Here is a 27,678-nt window from a genome sequence, read left to right as displayed (position 1 = left end):
CATAAATCACGTTGGAGCCATGGTCAGAGATGTGCCCGTGCAGGCTTTATATGGCTACGCTCACGCTGCCCATACCTCCCCGTCGCCTCTCAGCTTTAGCCCCTACAGAGCTGCCGCATTGCTATTCTGGTAGAAGTTTGAAATTGCTGGCAGCCCAGTTGTCTACTCTGCCTTTAGGGACAAGAAAGTTGTCCCGTCAGAATGTCCTTGCTTCATGAGTGGCTCATTTAAAAAAACAAATGAACCCGACTATTTCAGATGGCTGAGAGTTTTTCATATTTCTTGTAGATTTGCATGGAGACCCACTCCTTGATTCAGATGGGGATTGCATCTCTCTTTTAAAATTGTTCTCCTACTCTGTGCGTCACTTTTGGTTTGTGCTATGTGTACAGATCTACTTTGTACTTTGCACCTACCCGGAAGAGCTAGCTACCTTTTTGGCAAGAACGCTGCTGAAACAGCGATACAGATTTTGGACACTGTCCTCCTCTGCTCTTGTCCACTGCAGCACGTTCATTCCCAGGGCAAAACTTTCATCATTACAGTTTTACTTTTCCAAGTAGCTGCTTTAGATCCCTGTGACTTTCAGAGTGCCACCTGCTTCCCTTCCCCCCACTTTTTTTGTTTGTTTATCTGTTTTAGGATAAATTTGTCCATGTACAAGGTCGGTCAATTTTTCGTGAGGTAGGAGAAGTTATTTGGGATTCTTTATTCCTTCTAATGGGCCAGGAGGATGGTATTTTGCCAGGCTGCTCAGTCTCTGGGCTGTGGTTCTGGTTCATGGCTCTCGGTGTACATCTGGGCTACAAATGCTGATAGAGGGTCAGCTCCTGCTCTTTCTTCTGCTGCAGGCAGTGCCCATCACAGCACTCCAGGAGAGCAGGTCAGCGCACAGCCCTGGCTCTGTGAACATGTCTTGGCCTTTTAGCAGCATTATTGGTGGGAAAATAACCCCAGCCTGCTCCTGCACACCACGCTACCTTTGTCTCTCTCCTCTTTCACTTGGAAAGGACAACACTACCTCTGTGGTCACAAGCCTTGTCAGCAAATAGATGCCTTTGTGGGACTGGTGCCTGCTTTACACTTCAAAAATGCATGTTTGTACTGCTGACATTTGTTCAAGATCGGTGAACTACAGCTTCCTCCCATCCCGGTGCCCCCCTCTGCGCTGACACTCCATGGGGAGGTGCCCTGCACGTGCAACCCACCTCCCTGCACCTCTCCACCTTAAATCCCTCTCCCTTTCTCCCACTGCTGTCTTGGCATTTCCTGTCATGGCGCTCAGAGCTTCTGCTGGAAGCACGAGAGGAGCTTCATGAGCCTGGTCCCGTGCTGCCTGAGCGTAATGCTTCAGCAGAGCTTCTTTCCTCACATCATGACCTGCCCATCCCTCCAATTCCCTCTAATCACGGCACCTTCCGGCCAAAAGGCAGCCTGTTTGCTGACAAGGGATCTGACTTCCATTCCTTTTGTCTCATTCCTTTCCTTCTCTTCCCTCCTTCTCTCCAGCCCTCCTCCCCACCAAGGGTGGCTTTCAGTATGAAATTACATGCAGCTTCAGATCTCTGCTAATGTTGCACATCCTTTAGCTTTCTCTGGTGCGGTGTTGCCCAGGGGCTGCACACAGCCCATACCCCCTCGGTCCATTTTAAATCCATGCAGAGATCACCACTTTGCTTACACACACCATGGACAAACAGCATGAAGCTGCACACCTGGATTACTCTGTGCTTTACAGTCACCTCCGCCAGCCACAGGTTAACAGCCCCACATTCAGCGGATAAGAAAGGCACCGGGAAGGCAGCAGCCTAAATTCAAGGGGATTAATTCTGCTCTCAGGAACGTAGACCTGGAGGGTTACAGCATTTCCGCTGGAGGAATAACTCTGATGGGTAAAACGTAGCCACTGAGGACAGGATTTAACTGGGATCAGGAGGAGATATCCAGAAGTAGTGGGTAAGCGTAGCTTCATGAGCTGCGATCCACATCTGCAGTGTGTAAAGAGAATTGTGCGAAGCCATAACCCCAGCCCAGCAGTGAATCTGCCCTGACAGCCAGACAGAGAAAAACAAAACACCGCCACCCACTGAACGGAGAGCTGAAGCTCTTCCAAACCCCTGCCTGCTCTTTTGAAACACGCAAAAATGGGAGGGGGGGAATTCTGGCTGTGGCTAATGCAGCCACAAGTGTCACCAGACAAAAGACCAAACAATACAGGAGATGAAGACCTCTCCCACGGTGGCAGCAGCTCTCGCAGCCTCTCCGTGCGAGAGGCGCTCAGGCGCTTCCAGCAGCAGCAGCAGCAGCAGCAGCAGCAGCTCAGGCACAAAGCGCAGTCCCTGCTAGGACATTCCCCAGCAAATGGCCCCCAAGCCAGCGGTTAATGCCTGAGGGCCGGCAGGGGACTCACCGGCAGCCCAGCACTCAGTCATAATTAGCAGGCTGCTATTAAATAAAGATAGTGGATGAGAAAGTTCCTCCCTCAAGTTATACCTTTGACCTCACTGAAGTTAAATCCATGTTGAAACTGGCCACTGGAGACCTACTCCTGCAAATCTTAATCAGACAGCAGATGCCTGCTGCCAGCAAGAATTGGAGTGCTCCTAGTGAACCTGCGATGCCACGCTGCTGCTCCACAGGGGAAACCCGGTGCCTGCTAAAATGGGTTATTTAACACATCGATTTTGAGAAGTCCCCTCAGCCCCGGAGTAAATGGCAGCAGAGCAGCAGGTGGTGCCCGGGTCCCGCACCAGGCAGGTGCTTGGGAGCCTGATCCACCACGGGGAGCAGAGATCGCCCAGGCAGAGCTCCCCGTGGCCGTGCTTTGTTCGCTCTGCACCAGTGCGACGTGGCGAAGAGGAGGAGGAAGCTCATTGTTTCCCTCTTCAGCTCCATGCCAGCCGTGGAGCACAGGGCTCGGCACCGTGTGGAGGAGAAGATTGAGCACGGATGTCACAAAACATTACACTGCCTATCAGTAACACGTGTGACTTTTTTTTTTTTTCTTTTTCTCCTCCCCAGAGGAGAAATAGTCTTGAAGCTCAGCAGCTGAACCACGCTCTGTGTGCTCGGGCCTGGAGGCCTTCCCTCGGGAAGCTCAGCGGGCTGCAGGAGGAGCAGCACACCTTGGGGTTCAGGCTCATTCCTCCCAGCTTTCCTCAGCACCTCCACAGCCCTCCCCGAGTGCCTCCCACCCGAAATCCCACCGGTGTGTTGGTGGGCGAGCACACAGGGAGAGCACAGCGCGGTGAGCCGAAGGCTGTGCAGGCCATCAGGGCGCTGCACTTCTGTCCTCATTTCCACTCCCCTTTCGCCTCAGGCAAATCCCTTCCCCTTCCTGCACCTTCGTGTCCCTCCTGCTTGTAATTAGCCTGTCTCAGCTGCAGGTTTTTTGGAAAGGAAATGATCTGTGTGTGTGCATGAGTGAGCGCAGCGGCCTGCTCAGGGTGGCCCAGCCTCACCTGGCAGTGATGGGTGCTGGGCCCGTGAGGTGAAGCAAGAGCCGTCGCTCCCCGCTCTGGTGGAGTGCCTCCAAACACCTGTAAGCGAACTTCATTTTGTTTTAAGTCAGGTGTGGGATGAGGAGAGACTCCAGCAGTAAACAACGGCTCCTTTCACTGCCTCACGCCTCTGTCGGGCGTGTTATCTGGCAATCGTGCTGCGGTACGAAGCACAGCAGTGCAGCAAAAGCGCCATAAAAACCAGCCAGCGCTGACAGAGTGATTTACCTTTTTTAAGGTCTGTAAATCTGAGACAAAGCGCACGCAGTGAAATCTCTGCTTCTGGGAGCTCTCCTGTCTAAGGGCAGCGTTTACAGTATGCTTCCAGCTATGCCATCCTCTCTTTGAACCTCTAGGAAAAGAAGACCACCGGAGCTCAAAAGAGTGGTGTAAAGGTCGCAGGCTTAAGTCAGCCTCCGCGTTTGAGGATACTCATCCAAACTACATGTGATTGCAGTTTCAGAAGGTAAGCTTCACAGCAGCCAGCCTTGCCCCTCAGTGGTGTAGCCTGGCAGTCTGGTTGCCCACCTAAAGGGTGCCTATTTCTTGCAAAGGTGTGAGCTCACTGCTGTCAGTGAATCAGTGAAATTTTGGTGAAATCAGTCTCTTCTCTGCAGACCTTTTAATTTGAACACTTCAAACGTTGTTCCTAAGACTGCCTTTGGAAAGGTAGGTCTGGAAAGCAGTGGGCTGTCACCCAACAGGTGTTTGGCAGAGAATAAAATACGTGGTTGAAACCTTACCACAAATGACAAAGAGATTTGCACAAATTAACTCTCTGTGCACACAGGATTTTTTTTGCCCATGTATCCCCACTTGCCAATGCTTTTGTTACAGTAAAATCAATTTATACCACAGCTCTGTGCAAAGAAAAAACAACAACAAAAAAACCCTGATGTTCTGCAACAGTTCTTGCTAAATTAAAGTCTAGTGTATTGGCATGGACACAACAGCTTGCTATGTTGTACAGCAGCTGAGAAAGAGACATTCAGCCAGGAGCTTTAACCTTTTTTTTTTTTTTTTTTTTTTTGTGTTAACTTGCACTAGTGTTACTGTCTGTTCAAGAAGATCCAGGAGACATTTTGTAATAAAGCTTCTCTGTCTTCCTGGTCCCATCTCCTGTACAGCCCTCTTGTGTCAAAGCTTCAACTGCAGTTCCACTTGGTTTCCATTAAAAACAGCCTCCGTTGAATTCACTTCCCAAATATTACATATGGACTATTAAATTCCCAGATATTACATATTACAAAGTCCCTGCCCTCCTCACCTTAAAGGAGGGGGATCAGATGCTGCCCAGCTCTCAGCTCGGCAGGGACCAGCCTGTGGCAGCTCACTCTGCTGCAGGAGTCCTTAGGGACATACGCCTCAAGGAAGGTCGATTTGGTGTTGTTTTAGGATATGACCCCAAGACAATATTCACTTCCACATTCTACCCAGGTCTGCTCTGAGGCTGATAGAAAAATCTCTCTGTGACTTCAGCAGGACCAAAAGTTTGATGCCATCCTGTTACCTGTGTACAGTGTCCTCCTTTCCTACCAAACGTGACTTAAAACCAGTCTGCAGGGCACCATGGCATTGCCCCAGGAATTAATGGGGTCTGCTGCGCGTAAGATCAGAGGTCAACAAAAGCACTGAGAAACACCCACCAGGGCAAAACGTGACCTCCAAAGGTGTGATACCAACCACCACACGGCAAGGACCATGCTGCTGGTTTCCCACAGGTGTTATGCTGCTAACCTCCATGGGACTACGCCTGGTGGAAAGGCCAGCATGAAGATCATCATGGACACGGCCATTCTCCTAGGCACCTGCGTTTCATCCCCAGGCTGCCCACCTAGCTTGGTGGCTCTGTGAGCTCCTCATTTCTTGGATCAGCTGCTCACACCACGACTACTCTAATATCTCACGTAAACAGACAGTAAAAACAAGCTGCATTTATTTTAGTCTTTTTTTTTTGTGTGTGTGTGAAATGATACAGAGATGCACAGTGGAGAAAGAGTCTAAAATCCATATATTGTCCTATACTGTTACATGCAAAGAGAGACAGCTACTTCAGAAAAAAAAAAATGCTGCTTTTATTATTTATTAGCTTTCTCAGATACACACAACTTTATGTAGTAGATTAGCTCTGGAAATATGAACCTGCTCTAGATTGGGAGGTTTCAAAAGGTTTTTTGTTTGTTTGTTTGTTTTTTAAGTTTGAGAGTTATCAACATTTACCCACTGAACTTAAAGAATAAAATCATTAAGCTTTTCCTACTAAGTGAACTATTGAACTGGGCAAAATTCAGATGCTTGTGCGTTTTACAGACACATCAGTTCCGATGCAGATGTCCTGTAAAGTAGTGGGGATATTTTTTAATATGTGAGGTTTGAAATTTAAATCTCCTTTTAACATCCTTATTTGTTGACACATTCATAGAATTTCCAGTCTAGTGCATAATCATACAAAAAAAAAAAGTCTGGCAAATGTTTTGTTCTTTATGCTTTTGCAAATATTTTGTTTTAAATATCAAACACTGGAGAATTCGTTTAAGCTCTGTTTCTAAACTCAGGGTTCCTATGGTGCTCTGTGTAATCACTTTACACCAGTGCAATAACTGATTTACATCACTTTTCAGAGGTATAAATGAGTTTGCCTAGTGTGTAATTATGAAGTTATAATGTAAGAAAAACTAGGAATACTAGGAACAGTGTCTTTAAATTTTTATTATTATTATTATTATTATTGCTCCACATCTATGCATCAACATTTCTGTCCAAAATATTAAAAATAACAAACAAAAAAATTTCTCCTGGCATGAGGTTTGATTCACTGGGTGGGTTCTAAGAATTGGAAAAGTCCAAGCACAGAAATATGGCAACACAATTATCTCACTTAATTAAACACAGTCACCCGTAAGTGGCTGTTTCCGTAACTATTATGTCTGTCAGATGAAGTGCCTTACTCTTAGCCTTTTGATGACAAGACCCCAAGATGCCGTGATAATAAGTAAAAGTCCCTGCCGCGTGTCTCAGGAAGGAAACGTCAGCATGCCTGAGAAAATTGCCAGGTAAGCCCAGGAGAGGGGCAGCAATTCTGCACAGAGACGAGTAAGTTGTCACTTACGTTTCTGGTCACAGGTGCTTGCAGCTCGTCAAACCTGGTCAGCAGGTGAAGGGACAGCAAAATCGGATGTCTCCTCTTTTCCTTCCCCGGCAGCTCTCGCCGTGCCTGGCCGCAGAGCTTGCTCTCGCTGGATGGAGTCAGCCTGGTGCTGGTCCTGGCCGCCTCATTTATAGAATAGCAGGTCCTTTGTCTGGCGCGTGTCACCACTAGTCCTAGCAATCCAGGAGCTCGTTTTGCATCTCCCGGGAGATTCTCTCTGTCCTGCCTTTTCTCTCCTCAACACTGCTCTCTGCCCCTTTCTGGAGGGATGGGGCAGGAACTCAGACCGTGCTTACTAGTCGGGGTGCAGCTTTGGCTGGGTCGGATGCACTTTGCAGGAAAAGATGGAAATAAAATCTTTTTTTCTTTTTTTTTTTTCCTCTCTCTCTTTTTGGTGTGTGTGGTTTTTTTTTGTTTTGTCAGTATTGAGCTTGTAAATGAGACCCAATGTTTATTCAAAAGCCGGCTTTAGCACGACGCTGGGTTCAGAAGCAGGCTGATGTGTTTATCGTGTCCCTAAGCAGGAGATGCCCTCTACTCTGACAGTGCCGTGATGCTGTGGAGACAGCCACGTGCAGGCAAATCGACCCTGCCACTACATTTTGGGGAAAAGATGGCTTCCACGTGGAGCCCCTGGTCGCACCTCCTGCAGCCTGGTGGAAATCCTGAGCTGCCCCCCAGCACCGGCACCTGCCCAGGTCTGAGTACAAGAAGAAGCTGGAGGCATGCACTCACACATCAGCCAGCTTCCCCTTCACTGCTGGGCACATGCAGTGCATGAAGGCTGGGTTTAATTTGTGGATTTAGAAGCAAAGGCAGCCCTTGCGGCTGAGACGCAGGATCTGTCAAGTGGAGAATTAGTTCTGCTTTGCTGGGGTGGCCCCAAAATGTCCTCTCAGCTCAGGGACAGCAGCCAAGCAATCTCACATCTGACTGCTAAAAACAAAAAGACAGACTGCCCCGGCATGAAAGGAATAGCCCTTGTATGCACAGGGGTCCCTCAGCTCAGGGACCCAGCAGAGGAGCTGCTGTGGGGGCCTGACAAACCCCAGGCTTCCTTTCCAGTCAGGCACAGGCCTCCGGGGAGAGGTTCAGAGGGCCTGGAGATATTTGGGGGCTGCCTCAGGCCTCCAAACATCACTGTGACCATCTCCGTAGTGCACATCCTGGATAGGGCTCACGCTTTCTGCCACACTGGGTTTATAAAAGCGCTGCACATTTCTCAGCTAAGAGGATTGCCCCCCCATAAATATTGACGTCCCAGGGGTGGAAGGATGCAGTTCCTCCATGGGGAGAAAAAGCCTCGGTCCTCGGTGGGGCAATTCCTCCCCCGACCGGGGGTTCAGCCCTTTCACACGGTAAATGAAAGCTGTGTCAACCGCCTCATTTAGCACAAGTGTTGTGTTAACTATAGGCCCTCTTCCAGAGGGGCCTTTGGCCTCGCAGAAGCCTGATTTCCATGTAATTTACATTGGAAAGTTGCAGAGTGCTCCTCCCCTTGCGTTGCTTCCCCCAGCCCCTCACTTATCCACAGCCTGCCTGAGGTACCCCGGTGCAAACTGGGCCAGCCCAGGAAGGGGAGGGAACTGAAACTGCTCATCCCTAAGTGCCTGGACTCTCCTCTGCCCAGGACCTTCAAAACCTGGCGAGACGAAGCAGCAGAAAATACGCAGATGTGAGAGCAACTGTCCTTGTTGGGAGAGGGGCCAGACGGGCTGCTATTCGTTCTCACTCACGTGTCAGCGCAGGAGATGCCCTCTCCAGAGCCAGGTTGACCCTCCAAGGGGGGGTGTCACAGACCAGCCTTCCTCTTCTGCAAGCCCCAAGGCCCAGGTGAGCCCCTGCTGCCTCTGCAGAGCATCTTCACAGATGACCACGGCACTCTGGGGGCACCAGGGTCTGCCCTCAGCCAGGACCAGGGTGCTGGGACATCTGATGGGCAGGGAGAAGGGAACAAGAGCAGTGAAAGCAATGTTGTGCCCCGGGCATGCTCTTCCTCACAAAGATTTCTGCAGGGACCCATCCTGAAAGCTTCCTTGGAGTCTGGGGCAACTCTTAGCTGCAGCGGGTCCAGCTTTTTAGCAGCCACCCGTAATCAGTTCATGAAAAGTCAAGTGGAAACAGAGGACTTTTTGTAACTTGCACTCTTTCCCTCCTTGGACATTTCTCAGAGTAGGGCCCCAGTGCCCCCATGGTACTGACGAGGAGAGCAGGGTGGGGAGCACTGCAGCGTGTGCAGCTGCAGGAGCTGGGAACATCCAGCTGCAGTGCTCTGCAGGTGCAGAAACTGCTGGGCAACACCTCGAAACACTGCCCTTCCTCGGCAAAACACTTGCTGGAGATGGGCAGGAAATCAACGAGAATCCTGCCTTAGTATGGGCAGGGGTTTCAGGAGATGGGCCTGGGTTCAAGTTATTTTTTCCCCTTGTAGGGGGACGCTTTCAGGCTGGTGAAAACAGCAGACAGAAAGTGATGGATGGAAAAAGGACAGTATGAGGCTGCAAACAGACAGCAGCAACATTATCACTGCGCGTTCGGAGCCACATTTTACAGATGGGAACAATAAGAAGCAATTATGCACATCTGGGCTTCTGCCCTTCAAAATTGAAATTTAGATCAATAGATTTTGAATATAGCAAGCTGGAGGAGGCTGCTCAGGGTTCAAAACAGCAGCTGCATGCAGACTGCTGAAATATTAAACTTCCATCATCCAAAGCTTTTTGTAACCTTTTGAATCTCTTATTAGTGTTAACAAAACACTCACATCGGGGGGTGATTTAAATTCTGGCCACACTTTTCAGCTTAATTCCAGAAGCCAAAAATCTTTTCCTTTTTAATGCTGAAACTCGCTGATAGCCTTGAAGAAAATGTTTAGCCACAGAAGAAAGAGACCTAATGTTTCTCTAAACCATGCACTGGCAGCAAAAGGGGAGAGGCAAGCAGCTCATTTTCCCGGTAACACAGAAGTACCTAGACAATACAGATTCTTTGGAAATCACCTAAAAATGAGAAAAACAAGACATTCATCCCAGAGATGCCATTTCCACTGCCACAGAACAGTGAGCTTGCCCACGCTGTGAGCAGCAATGAAGCCACCACGTGAGAATTACTCAAAAGGACTCAAAGGAACAAGGAGCAGAGTATGGGTATAGCTTCCTGGCCACATTTTAAGCCCTAAAGGGTCTCTGCCATAGAAGTGGTTGTGCCTTCCACAGCAATCTTTTAACCAATGATGAAAGGTAGGGACAAAGAGATTTAATTTCCAGTAACTTCAAGCAAAGCCCTCAATGCCCAGCCATAGGTATTTGAAGAGCTGGGAGTCCCCAGCCTTTTGCACCATCTCACAAGTTCTCTTCCCTCAAGTCTTTGAAACCATGTTTCCTCTTGCAAGCATCAAGAGATTTTGCTCTGAATCTCCCTAATATCTCTTCTTATTGAGGGTTGCTGCTTGAAAATGGATGAGGTTGAAATTCTTGAAGGAGAGGACTGATAATTGGTGCTTGAGATTGCTTGCTGCCAGACTAGCAGTGCATGTGTTTGCAAAGGGTAAGTGCAAAAAAACTGCCTCTCAGGAGTGCATTATTGTCTTGCAGTACATTTCACATAGAAAAACCAGACGTGCTGACTATTCTGTCATAAATGTAGTTTTCTTACTTTAAAGAGATTTGACTTTTTTTTTTTTTTTTTGGTCAGTTATGAATGCGTACTCTCATTCCTGCCTTGATGAAGAAGAAATTGTGCAATTTGTTTCAAATTTCATTTCCAATTGCTTTGTTCCACATGTTGTTAAATACATCTCTGTCTCCGAGGTGCTCAGCTTGTGTAAACTGATGTACTTCACTGGCTGCTGCAGAACAGCAGTAGTCCACAGCACGAAGAAATCACCCCTTACGCTTTCAGTTCTGCTGATTGATTTGTAATATGGTTGTGTTGTACCTCTCTCTACTTTCTATAGGGAAGACAGAGTTTTGACAAAATTCCTCAGGGTAAGAACTGCACAACCTGCACAACCAACCAGCTTTGTTATCAAAATGATTTTGTAAGGCCAGCCAGGAGCTCCGAGAAGTTTGGACAAAGAGGTCCATTCCCCACCACCAGTGTCATCCCTGCAGCCTGGTTTCTCATCTCACAGTGCAGGGAAGCTGCTCCATTAACACCAGAAAAGCCCTTTGTCTGCAGACTTTGTTGTTGTCGTCCCCACTACGCCACCTTGTCCCATGAAACCACGGCATGCCCTGTAGCTAGATCAGCCCGTCAAACCAGCAATGTCCCAGTGCTGTACGTGCAATATTTTTTAAAGCCCTTCAGACAGCTCTGCTGCTCACCGTGAACAAGACAGCGGTATCAGGGTGTGAGTTCAGCAGCAGGGAGAGAAGGACTGGGGAGCAAATTCTCCTGATCGTCTATGAATACTGAAAGCCTAGTGGAAAACCCTGTTTGGGGTAGAAAAGCTTATTTCCAGTGTATTGCATCTGCTATGGGAGAGGCAGCCTCCACCTTTATCACAAACAAAAGGAATTGATTTCAGCCAGGAGTATTACACAGCAAATGTAGGTCAGCTCAGTGTTCTGGGTGGTTTTCAGTGGCCACAAAAAGAATAAATAAGCTCTCAGCTCCTCTGTGCTACTTGTTACTGGCCTCTATTGCCTTCCTCAGCTTTCCACTCCAGTTTGTAAGAAAAACAGTGCTCCTACCTGGTGAAAATGTGACAGCCTCAGAGACCAAACAGGGACCATAAGCCACATTTTCGGTGCTGCTGCTCAGTATAACGTGTGTAAGATGCTGTTCTGATTGCCCAGGCTCCTGACAAGTGTTTCAGGATGACATCATCTCACACAGAGCCCAGAGCCAGAGGATGTGGTTACCTTGCATGCACTGAGCACTAATGCAGGTTTAGGGGATGCAGTACCTGCATGCCCAGGCTTTCTGAGCACAGTTTCAGTGGCTATTTTCATATCCTGTCCCTCAGTTCTGTTTGGTCCCTGTGTTCAGTGACTAAGCCCGGACTGCTGGCAGCGCTCCTCACCAAACCTGATTTGGGGTGCCGGGCTTTACAGTACAAGGGAGTGATCTTGTAACACATCGTGAATGCAGAAGAAAGGGAAGAAAGCCACTTTGCTGTGAGGAGGTCACTGAAGCTCTTGCAGTGCACCACGAGCAACATCCCGGGAGAAGCCCAGACCCCCAGGACCTGAGACATGGCTGACACATGGGCAGCAACCGCTCCTGACCTTCGGTTTGCTGGTGTCTCCGGTGCTTTGCCGAGCAGGAACGCCCGCCTGCACAGAAACAAAGCCCTGCTCCACTGCTCCTTGTCTCGGCAACCTCTGCCCACCCCTTTCAGCAGCACGGCCTTTTTGCGGTTTAAATGTTCCTTTTTAGAGTGCCTTTTATTTCCAGCTTGGAGAGCAGGGATAGAGATGGGATAGGGATGCTGAAGTAGGAATTTACATAATCTGATTAACAGGGGATTATCCAATGGCTGCTGAACAGCCTTAGTGTGCTTGAGCTAAAAACCTTACTATTCATTGCTCTCACCACCCTGCAGGATGACTGCACCTGCAGCACCAGCTAATTCTCTCCTGGGGTCTTCAAGGAAGGAGAAAAGTGAGGGCATATTTTTATTGTTGTTTGGGGGAGGGTTGAGGAGCTGCAGCTTTTGCTGGGCAGTCCCTAATTGATCTGTCTGCATTAGCCTTGAGGAAGCTAAAAGGAAAGCTGAGCCAGTGGGCATTGCCAGGACAAGCCATCACCTCTGAAAATGGCCAGCTTCTTTGGGTCCTCTGTGCTTCTGCGTGGGCAGTTTACTGGGACCCACCCGGACCTGCCACAAAAAGGCATTGTGCAGAAAGGTCCTTGGGATGTGGGAACTAAATGTACAGTTTCTGCTATGCTCACCCGGCTCGCCCAGGAGCACGCTGGACCCTATCCCACTCTAACATCACCAGACAGCTGTATCCCACTCCTCTCCCACCAGGAAAAATGCAGTGACATGGGGACAAGCATGCTCAGAGTTCAAGAAGCCTCACAGCATGTTGTCTTTTTATTACCTGTTACCTGTGGTCCAGTTATCCCGTGACTTGGCTGAGGTGGCAACTGTGTGAAAAGCAGCAGGACCCAGCAGACCAACGCACTCAGGAGAGAAGGAATAAGCCTGCAAAACAGCTCACCCACAGACACAGTACAAGGCCCCAGATACAGGCGAGAGGTTCAGACTGAGCAGGCAGGCCAAAGAAACCCTCAAGAGAGGCAAAGTAGCCCTTTGGACGTACTACAAAACTCAGCAACATATAACAGTGTTGACTGGGCTGAGCTGAACTCTGCCAGCAGGGTGGGGAGATGAGTGGAGTCCAGGCCCTGATGGGACATAAGGAGTTCAGATGGTGGCTTCAGCCAAACCTGGTCTGCACCCTGAGCATCCATCTGTGAGATGCAGAGGTGACACTTCAAGCTGAGAAACATGTTAACTGGAAAGGAATTGGGATACAGATCTCCAGATTAGAAAAAAGAGCAAGTAGCATGAGATGGGCTCTCCCACACAGATTCACATCAAAGCCAGGGGAAGAGGAAGAATGTAGACATTTTTCTATTGTAAAAGGGGACTTCTGTGAGGCCAGGCAACAATAAGAGGTTTTTGAGCCTTTCAAACAAACAAAAACTGGAGTTTCTAGAAGAAGCACAACACCGGTAGAATTCTTCTGATATTATCACCCAAGACTAATTGTAAGCCTTTTCTTCCAGAAGTACGCTCCATCCTCAGAGCTACGTCTGGAGATGTTGGTGATGGTTTACACATCCACTCATGGCTGCTGTATTTGTCTGTGAGTCTCTGAGGACTGGTGTCACAGCTGCCATTCACAGGTGTCACCTAAACAGACGTGCAGTGCAATGTATCTCTCACTGCTATCAACAGCAGTGTGAATACATAATGCCACGCCATGGTCTGGTTAAAGAGGGGCACTGCAGAGTATCACGAAGTCATCTTGCTCCTTTGTTTCTAGAATTTATCCTCCTCTTCTGAAGCAAGCAGGGAAAACTACTTTTGGCTTGTGGGGAAAAGGCTCAAGAGCAAAACCTGGAAAACAGCCAGCAGGTGAGATGCTGCAGATGCTGACAGCAAGACATCTCCACTGGGTGTTTTCTTTGAGGAGCTGTGGTACAGTGAGACACCCCTTTGCCATAGATTGCACAGACTCAGGTTCAAACTCTGAGGCTGCCTGGAGGCAGGAACTCCTCCTGGCTGCTTGTTGATGTGGTCTGACCTGCTTCACATGCAAAAATGGGCAGCAATTGTGCCCATGGGATGCAGTATGAAGGGCAAGGCGCCCAATATACTGCACAGTATCAATACTGCCATGCTCCAGGGTAGAGTTATCTCCAAGATATTTCCATGCTTTGGTGTAATTCACATTTGTTTATTTAGCAGCTAACTAGCATCAATACAAGGTGATAAACTGCATCCTGGGGTATGAAAGCTCTTGCTTTGAGGAAGTTCATCTCTGTTGCTAAACTAATCCTTTGTACTGGCATCTGCCCAGATGCCAAGAGGAACTGACAGTGACTCCACTAGCACTTCTCAGTGCTGCATGCTGTGGGAAGCTTGTTTCATGCAGAGCCTTATTTCTCTGCACAGCTATAGCTTAGAGAAGTCCCCTTGAAGCAAATGTTGACTCAAGACCCTTGCCTCTTGAGCAGGAAAACATTCAAAAGGGAAAGAGACAAAACACTGACACATGTTTGAGGATAACATTCAGGCTCCTTCTTCACTTGTTCTTGTTCCTTTAGTACAGGCCCGTTGTGTATTTTAGACATGAAGGGCTAGAACCTGGCGCAGCCATCGAACACTGCATGGTGTTCCAGGAGGGGAGAATGTTGTCAGTGATCACAGACACACAAAGACAGCAGCCACATCTGCCTGTTCCATCGTGTGTTCCCAGAGATGGACTTTTATGTGTATATTACCAGAGCTCTACAGCCAGAGTAATAAAACTTCCCTACAGATGCTATTATTTTTATTGTAGGATCATAGGAAAAGGGAGCAGAGCTACTTAGCTGCCATCTGATCCCCAGGTACACATACTTGACCCACAGGAGGCACAGAAAACACATATACACAATGAACAGAATGAAGAAAAATCCTCCTCTTGAGCAGTGGGCACATTTCTCACCATTAATCTCAAACCTACAAATAGCAGCAGCTTCCCCTGCCATACATGCATGTGCACACACCAGGAAAAGATGCAGAGCAAAAAGCATACCCAGGAAATTCATTTGAACGTCTGAGCCTGGGTTCACTGCAATGCTGAGAGCAAGGAATGCTTCTGTGAGTGTGAGGCAACCGCTCTATCTCTAGCGTTAAAAGCCAGCTCAAACACAGACCGTTCTGCAAAGCGTATAACAAACCAGTGGCTTCTTCTCCTCCTCCTTCACCAGCTCTGCCCCCATAACTCCCCCCCAGGCTCAGCCTCCCTGCACAGCTGAACAACTGTTTCGAAACACAGGACAGCTCAGCTCTGAAGCCCCTGCGTTATTTATGAGTTTGGAAACCAGAGCCACTCGGTTCGCTGCCAGTAAATGGCAATGATTGGAAGGAGGGAGGGGTGGGCTTGTGTTCAGCTCTTCATTCTCTATTCATTGTGAAAAGGGGATCACTCCAGCTAACTGGCCCATGGAGATAAGGATTTCAGACAATCTGCATTAGCCTGATAAGCCAGTTTTGCATTGCAGGAAGATTATTTGTTAAGAACCTCAGTAAAACAAAATACAGTCAGAAGGCTTATCAGCACAACTCATTTCCACTCACATCCCTCTGCCCGCTCCCACTGCCATTCCCCCCCTACAAATAAAGCCCCCGGGGCTGTGCCTCAGCTCTCCGGGATGGAGCACGGGCTGAGGGCGGTGGGGGAGGGATATGGAGGAAGAGGAAGAGGAAGAACAGCCCCAAACCTGCAGGCCGGACACTGTGAGAGCCGCAGCAGGAGGGGATGCAGCAGTGCGGCGGTGTGCGGCCTGGCTCTGTCCGCCTGGTGACCCAGGGCGGTGGGCAGGCCGCAGCAGCCTTCCCTCTCTGCGCCCCTGAGGATGGGGTCAGGAGGAGGAGGCAGTGAATGTATCTCCCTCTGCTTCGTGTTTCCCCCTGTCCTCACACAGAAGACACTGGCCCGGGGTGCACAAAGCCCCGGGCAGCCTCCTCTCGTCTCCCCACAAACAGGCCTTGTCTGAAGGCTTCCCTTCAGCCAGCAGCTGTGCAATAAACCAGCCCCGCCGCATAACAGGCAGCTATTGGAAGGGCCCCATGTACCCCCTCCTCTTCCCCTTGGCACCACCAGCGCTGGCAGGGAACAGCCCAGGCCCCGGAGGGCCCTGCTGGGGAGGAGACATGGGCCGGGAGCTGCAGGCCCATTTCTGCACAGCGCCCGGGCAGGATCCAGGCCGCACACAGGCAGTTCGGGCTCGGTCCCTCTCCACCCTCTGAAGGTGAACCCATGCCAAACCGACACATGCTCCTGAGTCCCAGGGGAAAGGCAGCCACAAAATACCGATGATTAGCAACACAAGCTCTTCCATGCTTTTACAGCCAGCACGGTTATGAAGTCATTTAATGCATGTAGTCTGTTGTTTCCAGCTATTATTGCTGCACACTGTTTTGTTAGGGGTCATTAGCAGAGAGACCTTAGCAAGCGAGAAGGGACACTCACCGGGCTTAGCATTTCTCTGTTAGTACTTGCTAACATCATGGACTAGTGCACTAATTAGCACTACAAGTGGAGACAACTCTGCTTCACTCACACCTTTTTTTTTTTTTTTTAAGCACTCCAAACCTCTCTGTGAGCACCAGTGAATGGGCACAAAGGTTGCCTTAGCTCCATTTCAGACACGGGCAAACAAACGTTCCTCCACCTCACGTCTGTATGTAGGTGAGATCTGGGCTTTTGCAGCCTCAGTGACAAAGCCCCAAGTCTCCTCAGTGCACGTTTGCTGAAATGTGTTATTTAAAGAAGTGACACAGGAGATGTGGCAGCCTAGTTATCTCTCTGGCCGAAATCAAAAGCATCCAGCTCCAGGTTTCAACCAGCTCCATGTCAGTCTGCCAGGGAAGATATTAGGACTGGGTAATAATCAGAGAAGCTCAGAAACGGTACTGGGGAAGGTTTGCAAGATGGAAGAGTCAGAAAATGAACAGGCAGTGTTGTGTTTTGGACCTTTCCTTGGCTTCCTTGTTCACAAGAAATACTATTGGCCATTACTTGTAGGTTTGAACAGCTCCACTGTACCATAGTGAAAGGCAGGTCTGAGGTGGGCCAACGGGGAGAAGACTGATTGTCTGACTTTGTTAGCTGCTCATTATTAAGTGGCTGTAGTAGTTTGCTCTCCCTAGCAAAAACCAGATACTTTTTTTATGAACAAATGATTAACACATTGCAACAGCATTGCTGACCAAGAGAAGTTGGTGAAGCAAGCAGCCACTGGCTGCTAAAGGCTTCAAGTAGTGCAAGAAGTCATCAAAGACAGCCACAGACAGCATATCCTGAGCTCTGTGCTGGAGATGGGCCCCAGGTTATCCCACTGGAGGTGTTCCTTTGTTCCCAGGGATGCTACATGTCTCTGTTAGGCTCACAGAGCAAAACACCCATGCCCAAGAACACCTTGGTCTGCAGCTCCAATTCTCCAAAATAATCCATTTAAACCCCCAGTATTCCCTTACAGGTAGGGGGATATAGGAGCACAGTCTATACGTCTCTAACTCCTCCTTTGTGGACCAGAAGGTGAGTTAGCATTTAAAGGTGTGTGCATAGTTTACGCCTTTCTTGCTAAGGCGTATCTGCTCTGGGATAAACGCCTGCAATGCCAGCATAACTGCAGTTATTACAGGTGTGCTTGGCAGTACTATTGCTTATTTCTAATAGTGTTTTTTTTCAGGCAAAGACACCTCCCTGGGGTTTCTGTGCATTTCTTTATTAATATGGCTGGAAAAGAATGTGTAAAAATAAGTTTGCAAGGCACCTATGTTTATAAATAAAGAAAACGGATTTCCCCTGGTAATAAGGCACCACATGTCTGGTCAGTCACGGAGCAGAACCTAGGGCCCCTCCTGCCTGCCACAAACATGCCTTAGCTTCCCAAAATAAAATAATTCGAAATAAATAGCTCTGGCTTGGCTCCTGTCTTTACCGGCTGTCACCTATTTAATCTTCTCTCCCTTTCTGTGTTTGTTCAGAAGTCCCCCTCTTTCAGTGCAGCTGGAAAGGTTGTTACTAATGGGTGACCAAGCCTGAATGCTGACAATGTGAGATGATTACAACTGTCCAAAGAGCAAACATGCAGACTTTTCAACAGAAGATGCTCCTGCCAACCCCGATGGGCTTCTGAGATACAGCTCCAGACAGCGCTGGTAATAAATGAGGGTTGGTGTCAACTCAGAATGAGAGGCCACAGGGTTCAACAGTAGCTCTGTGGGGAAGCTGCTGTACTCAAGAGTTTTGGCTTTTCTGACTGGAGGTGACTAAGTAAAAGGAGACGTAATTAGTTTATTTATGTCAAGGAGGGCCACTTAGTTTATTTCTGAAGTGGTAGAAACAGTACTGGCTGAGCTGGTGAAAAGCAAAGAGAGTGAAGCACCAGGGCTGCTCACAGTCTGTCTTGGTAGCATTCCAGGGTACCAGACCAATACCAAATTGCAACAAGTCCGTCATAAAACTTCCTTGAACTGATTTTGAATCAAAATCCATGGGACATGCTCTACCATGTGAGAACCCTTGCTGGAATTTCAAGTTTGCAAATGACACAATACTCAGTGGAGTGGCTGATCACCTCAACAAGAAGTGCAAAGTCCTGCACCTGGGTAGGAACAGCCCCAGGCACCAGGACATGCTGGGGACCACCCAGCTGGAAAGCAGCTCTGCAGAAAAGGACCTGGGGGTCCCTCTGAACATCTGTAAGCAATTCTTTACTGTTAGAGTGACAGAGCACAGGCACTGATTGCCCAGAGTGGTTGTAGAGTCCCGCTCCTTGGAGACCTTCAGAAACCATCCGGAAGAGTTCCTGGGCAACCTGCTGCAGGTGTTTCTGTTTGAGCAGCCAGGGGTGGACTTGGGGGAGTGTTGGTCCAGGTGGCCTCCAGAGGCCCCTTCCAACTTCAACCACTCTGTGATTCTGCCTCTACTTAGAGAACCATCCCTATATCTGTACCCTTTTACCCTAATGTTACCTGGCAAATCTGAACTTCCCGAAATGAGCACTATTAACCACTCTTAGGATTAGCAAACTGAACTTCACAGCCTAGCACCTGCTAACACTATCCATAGCTCTTGAGACGAAGATGTTCCACTGGGTCTCTCAACAGGCTGAATAGTGGTGATCAAATATTGTGTAGATGCCACAATAAAATAAAATAAATAAATAAATAATCAAAAGAAAACAAAGAAATAAGAAAATAATATGCCAAATTCCATCAGATATCATCTTCCAGGTAAAAGCAAGAGGACATGCATTTCTGTAAGACTTTTTCCAACCAACCACATTCTTGAAGGCCTCCAATCACAGAGATGCTATGTCCTCCCCCATACTACTACCCTTGCCATAAAATTTTGAAAACTTTCCCTGTGGTTCAGTCTGATCTTCCTTGCTAAAAGTTAGGCTCCGTACTTCTTGCGTTATTAACCAGGTGAACAGTACCTGCCACAGACTTCTCTCCCTAAACAACCCCATTTCTTTCGACTTTTCCCTGGAGATCATTATCTGTGTTCTACCATCTTCCTCTCAGCACTCTCCAACTGTTCCACCTCTTCCTTAGCACATGACAGCAAGCACTGGTCTCTATACTGGAATTAAAATACTGAGCATAATGACAAAAGTTTTATTTAACTCTTCCTGCAGATACTAATACTCTTTATACATCCCAATTTACTTCCTCTAGTCATTACACATGCTGTGTTATCATGCATTCAGCTTGTTATCAACTACAACTCCAAATTTCTTTCTGTTTCGAAGCTAGCCTGAACATCTGTGCACAGTATGGCACTGTGCCAGGCACATCACTGCCCTGAGTGGTGCCAACATCACCTGCCCTAGCAGTGGGAAATACAGGGAAGCCAAAACGTAGCATAAGTACCCATGCTTGGTCTGTATGCATAATAAATGCTTGAATACAATCATTTTATTGGAAAAAAAGCACTCTCACCTTATTTTTCCTGGTTTCTAGATCACTGACTCTGTATAATCCAATTTTCAGACCGGGCTAACCATTAAGAAATAATGCTCCTTCTGTTTGTGAGGTAGAATTACAGCAGGCCTGTAGTCAGCAGGACTTCGGGTTAACTACCGGCACTGAGCCTGCAGGTGCCTGAAAAACACAGTGCTTGTAGCAAGGTTTTGTTATTAAGGAGGTTCATTTAAAAACAAAATACTTTACCAAGTTTTCCAAGAGTTGGCTTTGTAGTTATGCTTTGGTAATCCCTCCATTGCACTAGGCATCGTTCTGGAGAATGTGCAGTTACAGCACCTGGGACACAGAACACCACAGGGACGTGCAGGCAAGGGGACTCACCCAAGGACAGCGATCCCTGGCAGCACGAAGAACAAGAGCTGTCTATCCTGTCACTCCCAGTTTTCAGAGATGTTCAGTTCAGACAGGTTCCAGCCACGGAGAGCTCACATGTGAAACTGAATATTCATTCAGTCACAAACAGCATTCTCATTCCCAAATTCACAGCCCCCCTCAGTTCCTGCCACAAAATTTCTTTCCAGGAAGGATGGTAGGGCAAGGAGGACAGTGGCTGGGTTCAGGGGCCAGCAAGGACGTCACAGTCATTTCGGTCAGGAGACCCATTCTCTCCTTCGGGCAGGTGCCCTCAGCAACTTCACATAAGGTTAAAGGCATGGATGCAGAATCATTTTAAACTATCAAGGAAACAGAGAATTGTAGAATCATGGAATGGTTTGGGTTGGAAGGGACCTTAAAGAACATCCAGTTCCAAACCCCTGACATGGGCAGGGACACCTCCCACCAGACCAGGTTGCCCAAAGCCCCATCCAGCCTGGCCTTGAACACCTCCAGGGATGGGGCATCCACAGTTTCTCTGGGCAACCTGTGCCAGTGCCTCACCACCCTCAGAATAAACACCAGCAAAGCCTTTGGATGTAAAAGTCTTCCAAAAAGCTGTGTTTTGCAGGGTATTTTGACTGAGCTCCACAGAGCTACACCATCATGTAAGATGTTCTGCTCCCATGCAGGCAATCTCTGCTCTCAGGATTTCAGCCCATTTCTAATACACATCTATATAATCCAGCCCCAAATTTTGCAGGCCTTTTGCTTTATGTGGTGCTCAAATGCAGGGCTTCACCCATCACCTCAGTAGCAGTGCCTTGGGCAGGCATGTCAATCACAAAGATTATCTGCAGTGTCTTCACAAACTGCTGCAACTTGAGAAGTGCCATCTGCAGCACATTCCTAAATCATTCGCACAGGTTTGTATTTTAAATGATGCAGTGGCTGCTTTCTAATGATTCAAAACATAACCACAGTAATGAGGGTAATTTTGCAAGACTGCTTGCTGCTTATCCTAGCTAGCTTCCCATTCAGAATTGTAGACGTTTCATTTTGAAATGTCAAATAAAAGATTTCTGCTCCATAGACACAAGAAGAAAAAACCCTGAAAACAGCAGCTCGTACACTGGCCAAGTTGCTCTAGAATCCCAAACGTTTCCTTTGCATTGTACCTACTAGCATTCAAGCTGATGATAAAAGAAGGTATTCAGAAATTTTAGGGCCAAAAGGGGGACATCATGAGCATGCAGTATGATCTACAACGCACCAGACACAAATATTTTATCCAGAAATTACTATGGCTCTTGTTTTAAGCTGGAGGAAAGATTTATTTCAGGAAAGCTGGCATTACCAAAAGTGTTCATTTCACGCCTTTCAGAACAGAACTTTCATCGACTCTTCATTTTTTTCATTTTTTTTAAGAGAGCTTTTGCCCACACCCCTTAATTACAGCAGTGACCTGGATTTGATAATACTCATTTAGCTCGTAAGTCGTGTACTCTGTTGCAGGCTAAATCAATAAGGACATTTATGTATAAAACTGAGCCTCAACAGAGAGCTCACTATTAAGCTAATTAATGCTGTTAGGCAAAATCATCAACTGATGAAAATCAGCTGCTGGTGCCTATTTACCAAAGCTGAGGATCTAGACCTTCTGTGCAAGTGCTACATAGCAATTTTTATGTGTTTGTATGCAGACCTCCAGTTCCTGTATTTTATTGTGCAATACCTAGTGTGATACAGTTACATGACCATAAAGAAAATAAGCCTGAAAGTGAACCTGCCGCACCAGAATTTCTTGATCTGCTGTGTCAACTTGTAGAATTCTGCAAATGAACAATAAAGGGCAGAACCGAGTTGGTGAAAGTCTGGTTGGTAGGAAGGAAGGTATCTGTGTTACTACACTGATGTCACCCCTTCAGCGTCTCATTCATCTGTGCAAAATAAGCAATTCCGAGTGACAGTGAAAAGCAGAGACTGTTTTTCTCTTGAGCTGACAGACTCCTAGACATATGACAAGGGGAGAGAATTCTATAGCAGCAAAGGATGCAAACTGTTTTTAATACCAGGGGTCAGCATATCCCAGACTCTGTTTCAAGGCAAAGGGCATAACAAAATCAGCGAATTCATTTGGACAGCAGACAAAGACCTGAGGCGTATTTTCACGACTCTCTCATACCTGTATCATCACACGGTTTTGTCTACCTTCCACTTCTGACTTTAAAAGAAGATTAAGCTGAAACATACACAGACCCTCCTGCTATCAGAACGTTCCTTCCGGACAGATCAAAAGCATCAGCATCTCCCTCAGATGTTTATTTGCCCTGCGTGGCAGAGCATTGCCTGTTCTGTGCAGGAATAACAGGATTGTTCAGCAGCCTCGGTCTGGCTCACACATCCTCTGGAAGAGCTATCTTGCATGGCTGTAGTAAATTATCTAGTTTTCAAGTGCTCACGGTGGTGCACCTTCCTATTGTTTCCATTGTTCCCACAGTGGTATGGGGATTGCCTTTGCTACCATTCCCAGTGGGTGCTCAGCTCCAGGATCTGATTCTAGAAATACCACTTCCTTAAGCTTATAGACAGACTATTATTTCAATTCTAATTATGTAAAAGCAGAAAATTACTGAAAACTGCAACAGAATAATTGAAAACAGAAACTCACACCAACTGGATGAGAGGATTAACTACAATTAATCCTCAAATACAGTCAGCCTTGTCAGACATGTCTGATGTGTTCTTAGAGACCACCAAAGCCAAAGGCTTCACGCATTTACGTGTGTAACACACTCCAGTATTCTATACAAACGACCTCAATTTGTGTTCCTCCAATTCATATTTCTCTTTCCAGTTGTGAAGAGAGCACATACATCCTTTCTTTTTTTGTAACCCCCTTTTCTGGATTTTGAAAATGTGTTAGAGATCCTTATGGCACCTTTTCTTCAAGCAATCCAATTTCTTCAAACTTTCCTTGCAGTTACTCCAGAGCTTTCCTGAATAGGTTCTGCTATCTTTAATGAGTAAAGATATGCAACATGCTTTGTTTGCTACATGAAGATGCAGGTGCTTTGCATATTTAGACCTTAAATACATGCATTTAAGAAAATACAGAAGTTGCCCTCCTGTTTGCATCATTTTTAAAGTGAAGGTGGTAATTTTGGAAGGCAGAACAGGTCTACAATTAAGATTGCATTTGGGATTAGGCAATTCAGGAGAAGCTAATGGGAAACAAATGCCTAAATCTGCGTGTTTCTTTGGGGAATGGTGTCAGCCTAACGGCATGTGCCTTCCAACAGAACCAGTTCGGTAATATTTACACCACTCCTGAGACACAGTCCTGCAAGTAGGAAACCTGCAGGCAAATCACTATATGAAGCACATCAGGAGACAAGCAGAAGTGCAATGTGTCTGTGTAATTGCAGGATCCGTTTTTTCTACAGACGGGCACCTGCTTAAATCTTTGTTGTGGATTTTGATTACCTATATTTTGAAGTCAATAAAAATGTAAACAGTGATATGCACAAACTTGGGCACTCCGTAGGTCAGTTTGACAGTCTCTGAGGAAGCAGCGTTTGTCATCTTGGCCGTCATATGGCACACTTATGCTCAGCACTGGTGAATCTGATTCCAGCACCAGCCAATGCACCAGCAGACTAGCTCTGCTGCTGCTGAGAATTATCAGCAGAGCTACACATAACATATTACTGGACTGAGAACAGCAACATAACTTCGTATTTCTCTGCTTCATCATGTGCTCAGTTATGGGTACAATCTGGTATATCATCCTGGAATCGTATGAGGCCAAAAATGTGTTCTGGTTTAATGAGAACCAACAAATGCTGCGGAACAGGTGCGTGCTATCCTTCTCAGTTCAATTTTCTGCTTGCGGTCTGCTGACTTGTTTTGCTTCTGATTTTCCAACTTCTCTTTCTGACATCAGAGAAAGTTCATATTTCATTCTGCTAACAAGCAAGGCAAATAAACCAAAATGTTTTCAACAGACAAAATAATGCCCACATGTATGGCTCATAAGCCACAAGTCTCTGCTAAACATGAAGACTCAATTTTATGCAATTTTGCATTCTTTTTTAAGTGAAAATCTATTGGATGAAGGGGGCACTGGAAAGGGAACTTCAAAGCAGAATATTTTAAATACATCAGTGTTTTGAAAAACAGCTTTGTAATAGGAGCTGCAAGACTAGATGAATGATAATGAAGGTATAAAGTGCTCCTCTGTAAAACAGCTTCAACAATGAAGAAACTCCAATGCAAGTGGCATAAAAATGTCATGATAAAACACCATTACTAGCACACAATAAATCATATCAGAACTCGGCATAGCTGACATCTCATCAAATTTATTAAAAAATAAAAGCTCAAGATTGATGTCCAATAAGCAGTGTAAGAAACAGTTCAAAATTTCTGCCTCTGTATTATTTTGTAGTAACTACAATGAATGTGTTAAACGCTGCCCAGGATGACAAAACAAAGCATGAGACCACATCCTGAGTAGCAAACTAGACCCTCATTCCTTTAATCAGTGTTAAATATTCCTTTGTATCATCTGAAAATATTTTAACTTGAATAACTTATATGCAGTCATAATCAAATATTTAAGACATCCTCTCTCTCAGGAACATGCATTTTTTCCGTTATAAATTCTTTCCGGGTACAAATACGAAGTCAAAAATTTGACAGGATTGTAATTTTCTGATAGCATCTTTCCTTTCATTTTTAAAGATCTATCACATTTGTAAAACTTGCAGGTTTACTGTACACTATTAAACAAAGAAGTTCATGACAACAGAGTTCCGAGCACTAAAACCATGAGGACATTGGCCTTTTCCATTTTAAGGAAAGAAATACAAAAAAATCTACCTGAGAAATTATCCCTCATGATGCGATGTTTATGTTTGCAAGTAAGTGGCAACAGCAGGACTTCATGTCTCCTTCTTAATTAGGCAAAGTTACAGTACCACTTCAAGCCAGCACGATGGGTTTTGCCAGAAGCTGAATAATTTACTCCTGTGTCTCAGTGGCAGGAGAACTCTGGAACACAGAGGACTGGCAGGGAAATGTGTGCAGCACACTCCAGGATGGGAACAGCAGGGACGACCCAGAGTGCACCTGGAATGGCACGGCCGTAAAACAGCTGCACGGCACTGGCTATTTCATCTCTTCAGAACTGGGTGTATTTGAACACGCAGCTGAAAATTGCACATCAACAGAACGCAAACCACACGCTCAACCTCCCCAGTAAAAATGTGGCACAGCTGCAACTCGTAGACAGCCCTTCTACCTTAGCGAGGAAAGAGTGGATACAGATTTTTTGCAAGAACACAGGAGAAATATTCAGTACCTTGACACTAGTTCAAAAGTATTCCCAGGTCTGTTAGTCGTAACTCACTGGTAACTCTCATGGTCTCGCCTTCCCCGCACAGCAGGGCTGAAACAAACTTGGACACATGATTTCATGTGAAAGCTATTATCTCCCTCCAAAATACTGAATAAGAGAGCTTATTTCATTGACCAAAAAGACAACCAGAAACAAGAGGAGAGAGTTGTCAGGCTTCCACTCCCTTCCCATCCAAAGCCTAATGTTATGCTAACACTTCACTTGCAATCATGCTATTGCAAATTTGACGGAGCAGTTGGTGTTTGTACACACTTCTGCTTACACTTAGAGAAAAGAGCTGTGATTCACAGGGATCTCAGTTCTGCGAGCCCAAGCTAAACAGAAAAGTATCAAGACCCTCATTTCCATCTAATTGTAAGAAAGCACGGATAGCTATGGTCCTCTAAAATCTGCTCAACTCCTGTACAGAGAACACTAATTTGGATATCTAAACCAGGTAATCTATTTTTTCAAGGCAAGCGCCTCGCTGCAGCATACACCCTCATGTTCATAAAAAAGAGAGAACAAAAGCAGGTAACATTCCCTGCTGTTACAACACTTCTTGTTATTGCATGCAGTGGTTAGTTCAACTGTTACTGGAAGATCTCTGATGCGGACAGGGCTTTCAATTTCTTCACCCACTCACTTAATATTAGACCATTATCCCACAAATGTGAAGCAGGTGGCTCGCACAGGTTCTGAACTGAAACATTCCACTCCAAGAGCAACCTGTTACACATTAGAGGGATACATGACTCTCAAATAAAATGCATTTAAGGTACTCATAAATAGGGTGTTTAAAAGTTGTAATTTCACAGGAGCACCTCAGAAAAACAAACAAACAAAAAAAAACAAGAACTTCTCCAGGATTTTTCCATCCCCTCCTTCTCTTGAGCTTGAGAAATGAACAGTCCCAAGGTCCTGATGATCCCTGGGAAAGTCTAAGCCACTTGGCTACAGTTTTTATTTAAATAGTCAACTGCCCATATGTTTACATCATTTTGTACATCTTTACTTTCAGCTTCCCTTCTCTTCAGTTCCCACATTCTGCCTTTAATCTTTAACTATCAGAACGCATGATGAATGTGAAAAAATCTGTTAAGCAAAAAATGGAAAACATCCCCTTGGGGAACTGATGAGAAGTTATAAAAGGAACGGATCTTGATGCTCTTGGGAGACAGGAAATTACAAAGTGACAGTTTCAAGGATACCGGACAGGTGATTAGTAGATCTGAATGACGTCGTCCCACTCATCGACAGGCCAGACACCGTTGTACTGCACGTTGGATGGTGAGCTCTTCCAGTCCCACGTCTTGACAGGAACCTTCCAGTCTGGCCCGTAGTTGGCTTCAACATACTGAAGGGTTTCACAGGGAACGTGTACCTTGAGTTCTACAAATTCAGTCCAGCACAGAGTAAACTTTGGAAAGAGATACCTGCACCACAAAAAAACATGGTCACTAGCAGAAGACCAAAAAACACATCTAATTAAGTCCACAGAGAAAGCAAGCAACTACAGTGAGAAGTCAGGATACATTTATAGGTGTGTTTTTTTTTTCTTATTTCATAACTTCCTATCTATGAAGCATTATTTACTTACTGGACAGCAGTGTTCTCAACAATAGCTGGTTAGTAAGTGTCATATATTCTTGGAGAAGAGCATTTCCAATTCTGTTGCTGCTTATTTCCATACTATTCTGCCAACAAGAAATTACTTAGTCCCTGTCACTAGTATTCTGTCAAACAGTATTCTACCAAACCCACCTAGTACTGTACCTGCTCATTTCTGTAGAAAATGGAAGCCCTGCCTAGAAGTATCCTGTCACCAGTGGAAATTCACAGGTAAATTTCAGTCTGATCAGAATGATATCCTAATGGAGCCCCGTGTCAGAGTCTGTATGTTAAACCAAAGCTTATACACTATTCCTGCAGAGGATCAATTCTGAAGTTAAATCTCAAACAGAAAAAAAGTGATCTAAAAACTCCTTCTCACAGGCTAAAAGGAATCACAAGCACTTAGCACTTTTGAAAGAGAAGAGAGTTAAAAGATTTGTGCATTTGCATGAATTAGAAATCCAGCAAGTTCCTC

General features: G+C 46.4%; 2 protein-coding genes and 1 long non-coding RNA gene across 5 annotated transcripts in view; 1 reads left to right on the top strand and 2 right to left on the bottom strand.

The window, feature by feature from the left end:
* Positions 1–24,388, bottom strand: part of TAL2 (TAL bHLH transcription factor 2) — a 28,573-nt gene extending 4,185 nt beyond the window's left edge. Inside the window, exon 1 of the mRNA XM_083815988.1 lies at positions 6,610–24,388. The gene's annotated coding sequence lies outside the window, so the exon portion shown is untranslated. The remainder of the gene's footprint in view (positions 1–6,609) is intronic.
* On the top strand, positions 10–25,936 carry LOC310889029. Of its 3 annotated transcripts, none has more exons than XR_014576328.1 (3): positions 10–3,738; positions 3,857–3,966; positions 5,222–25,936. It is a non-coding gene; the product is annotated as an uncharacterized lncRNA (long non-coding RNA). The 3 variants fall into 3 exon arrangements; XR_014576329.1 differs by having other exon boundaries at positions 4,980–25,936; XR_014576330.1 differs by having other exon boundaries at positions 4,938–25,936.
* The window catches only part of FKTN (fukutin), an 18,619-nt gene continuing 15,473 nt past the window's right edge, over positions 24,533–27,678 (bottom strand). The window contains exon 9 of the mRNA XM_083815986.1: positions 24,533–27,025. Coding sequence (XP_083672112.1) covers positions 26,812–27,025 — 214 coding nt within the window. The 3' untranslated portion in view covers positions 24,533–26,811. The remainder of the gene's footprint in view (positions 27,026–27,678) is intronic.

The sequence above is a fragment of the Anser anser genome, assembly GCF_964211835.1.
Source record: "Anser anser genome assembly, chromosome: Z".
NCBI lineage: Eukaryota > Metazoa > Chordata > Aves > Anseriformes > Anatidae > Anser > Anser anser.
This window is presented reverse-complemented; position numbering and strand designations above follow the sequence as displayed.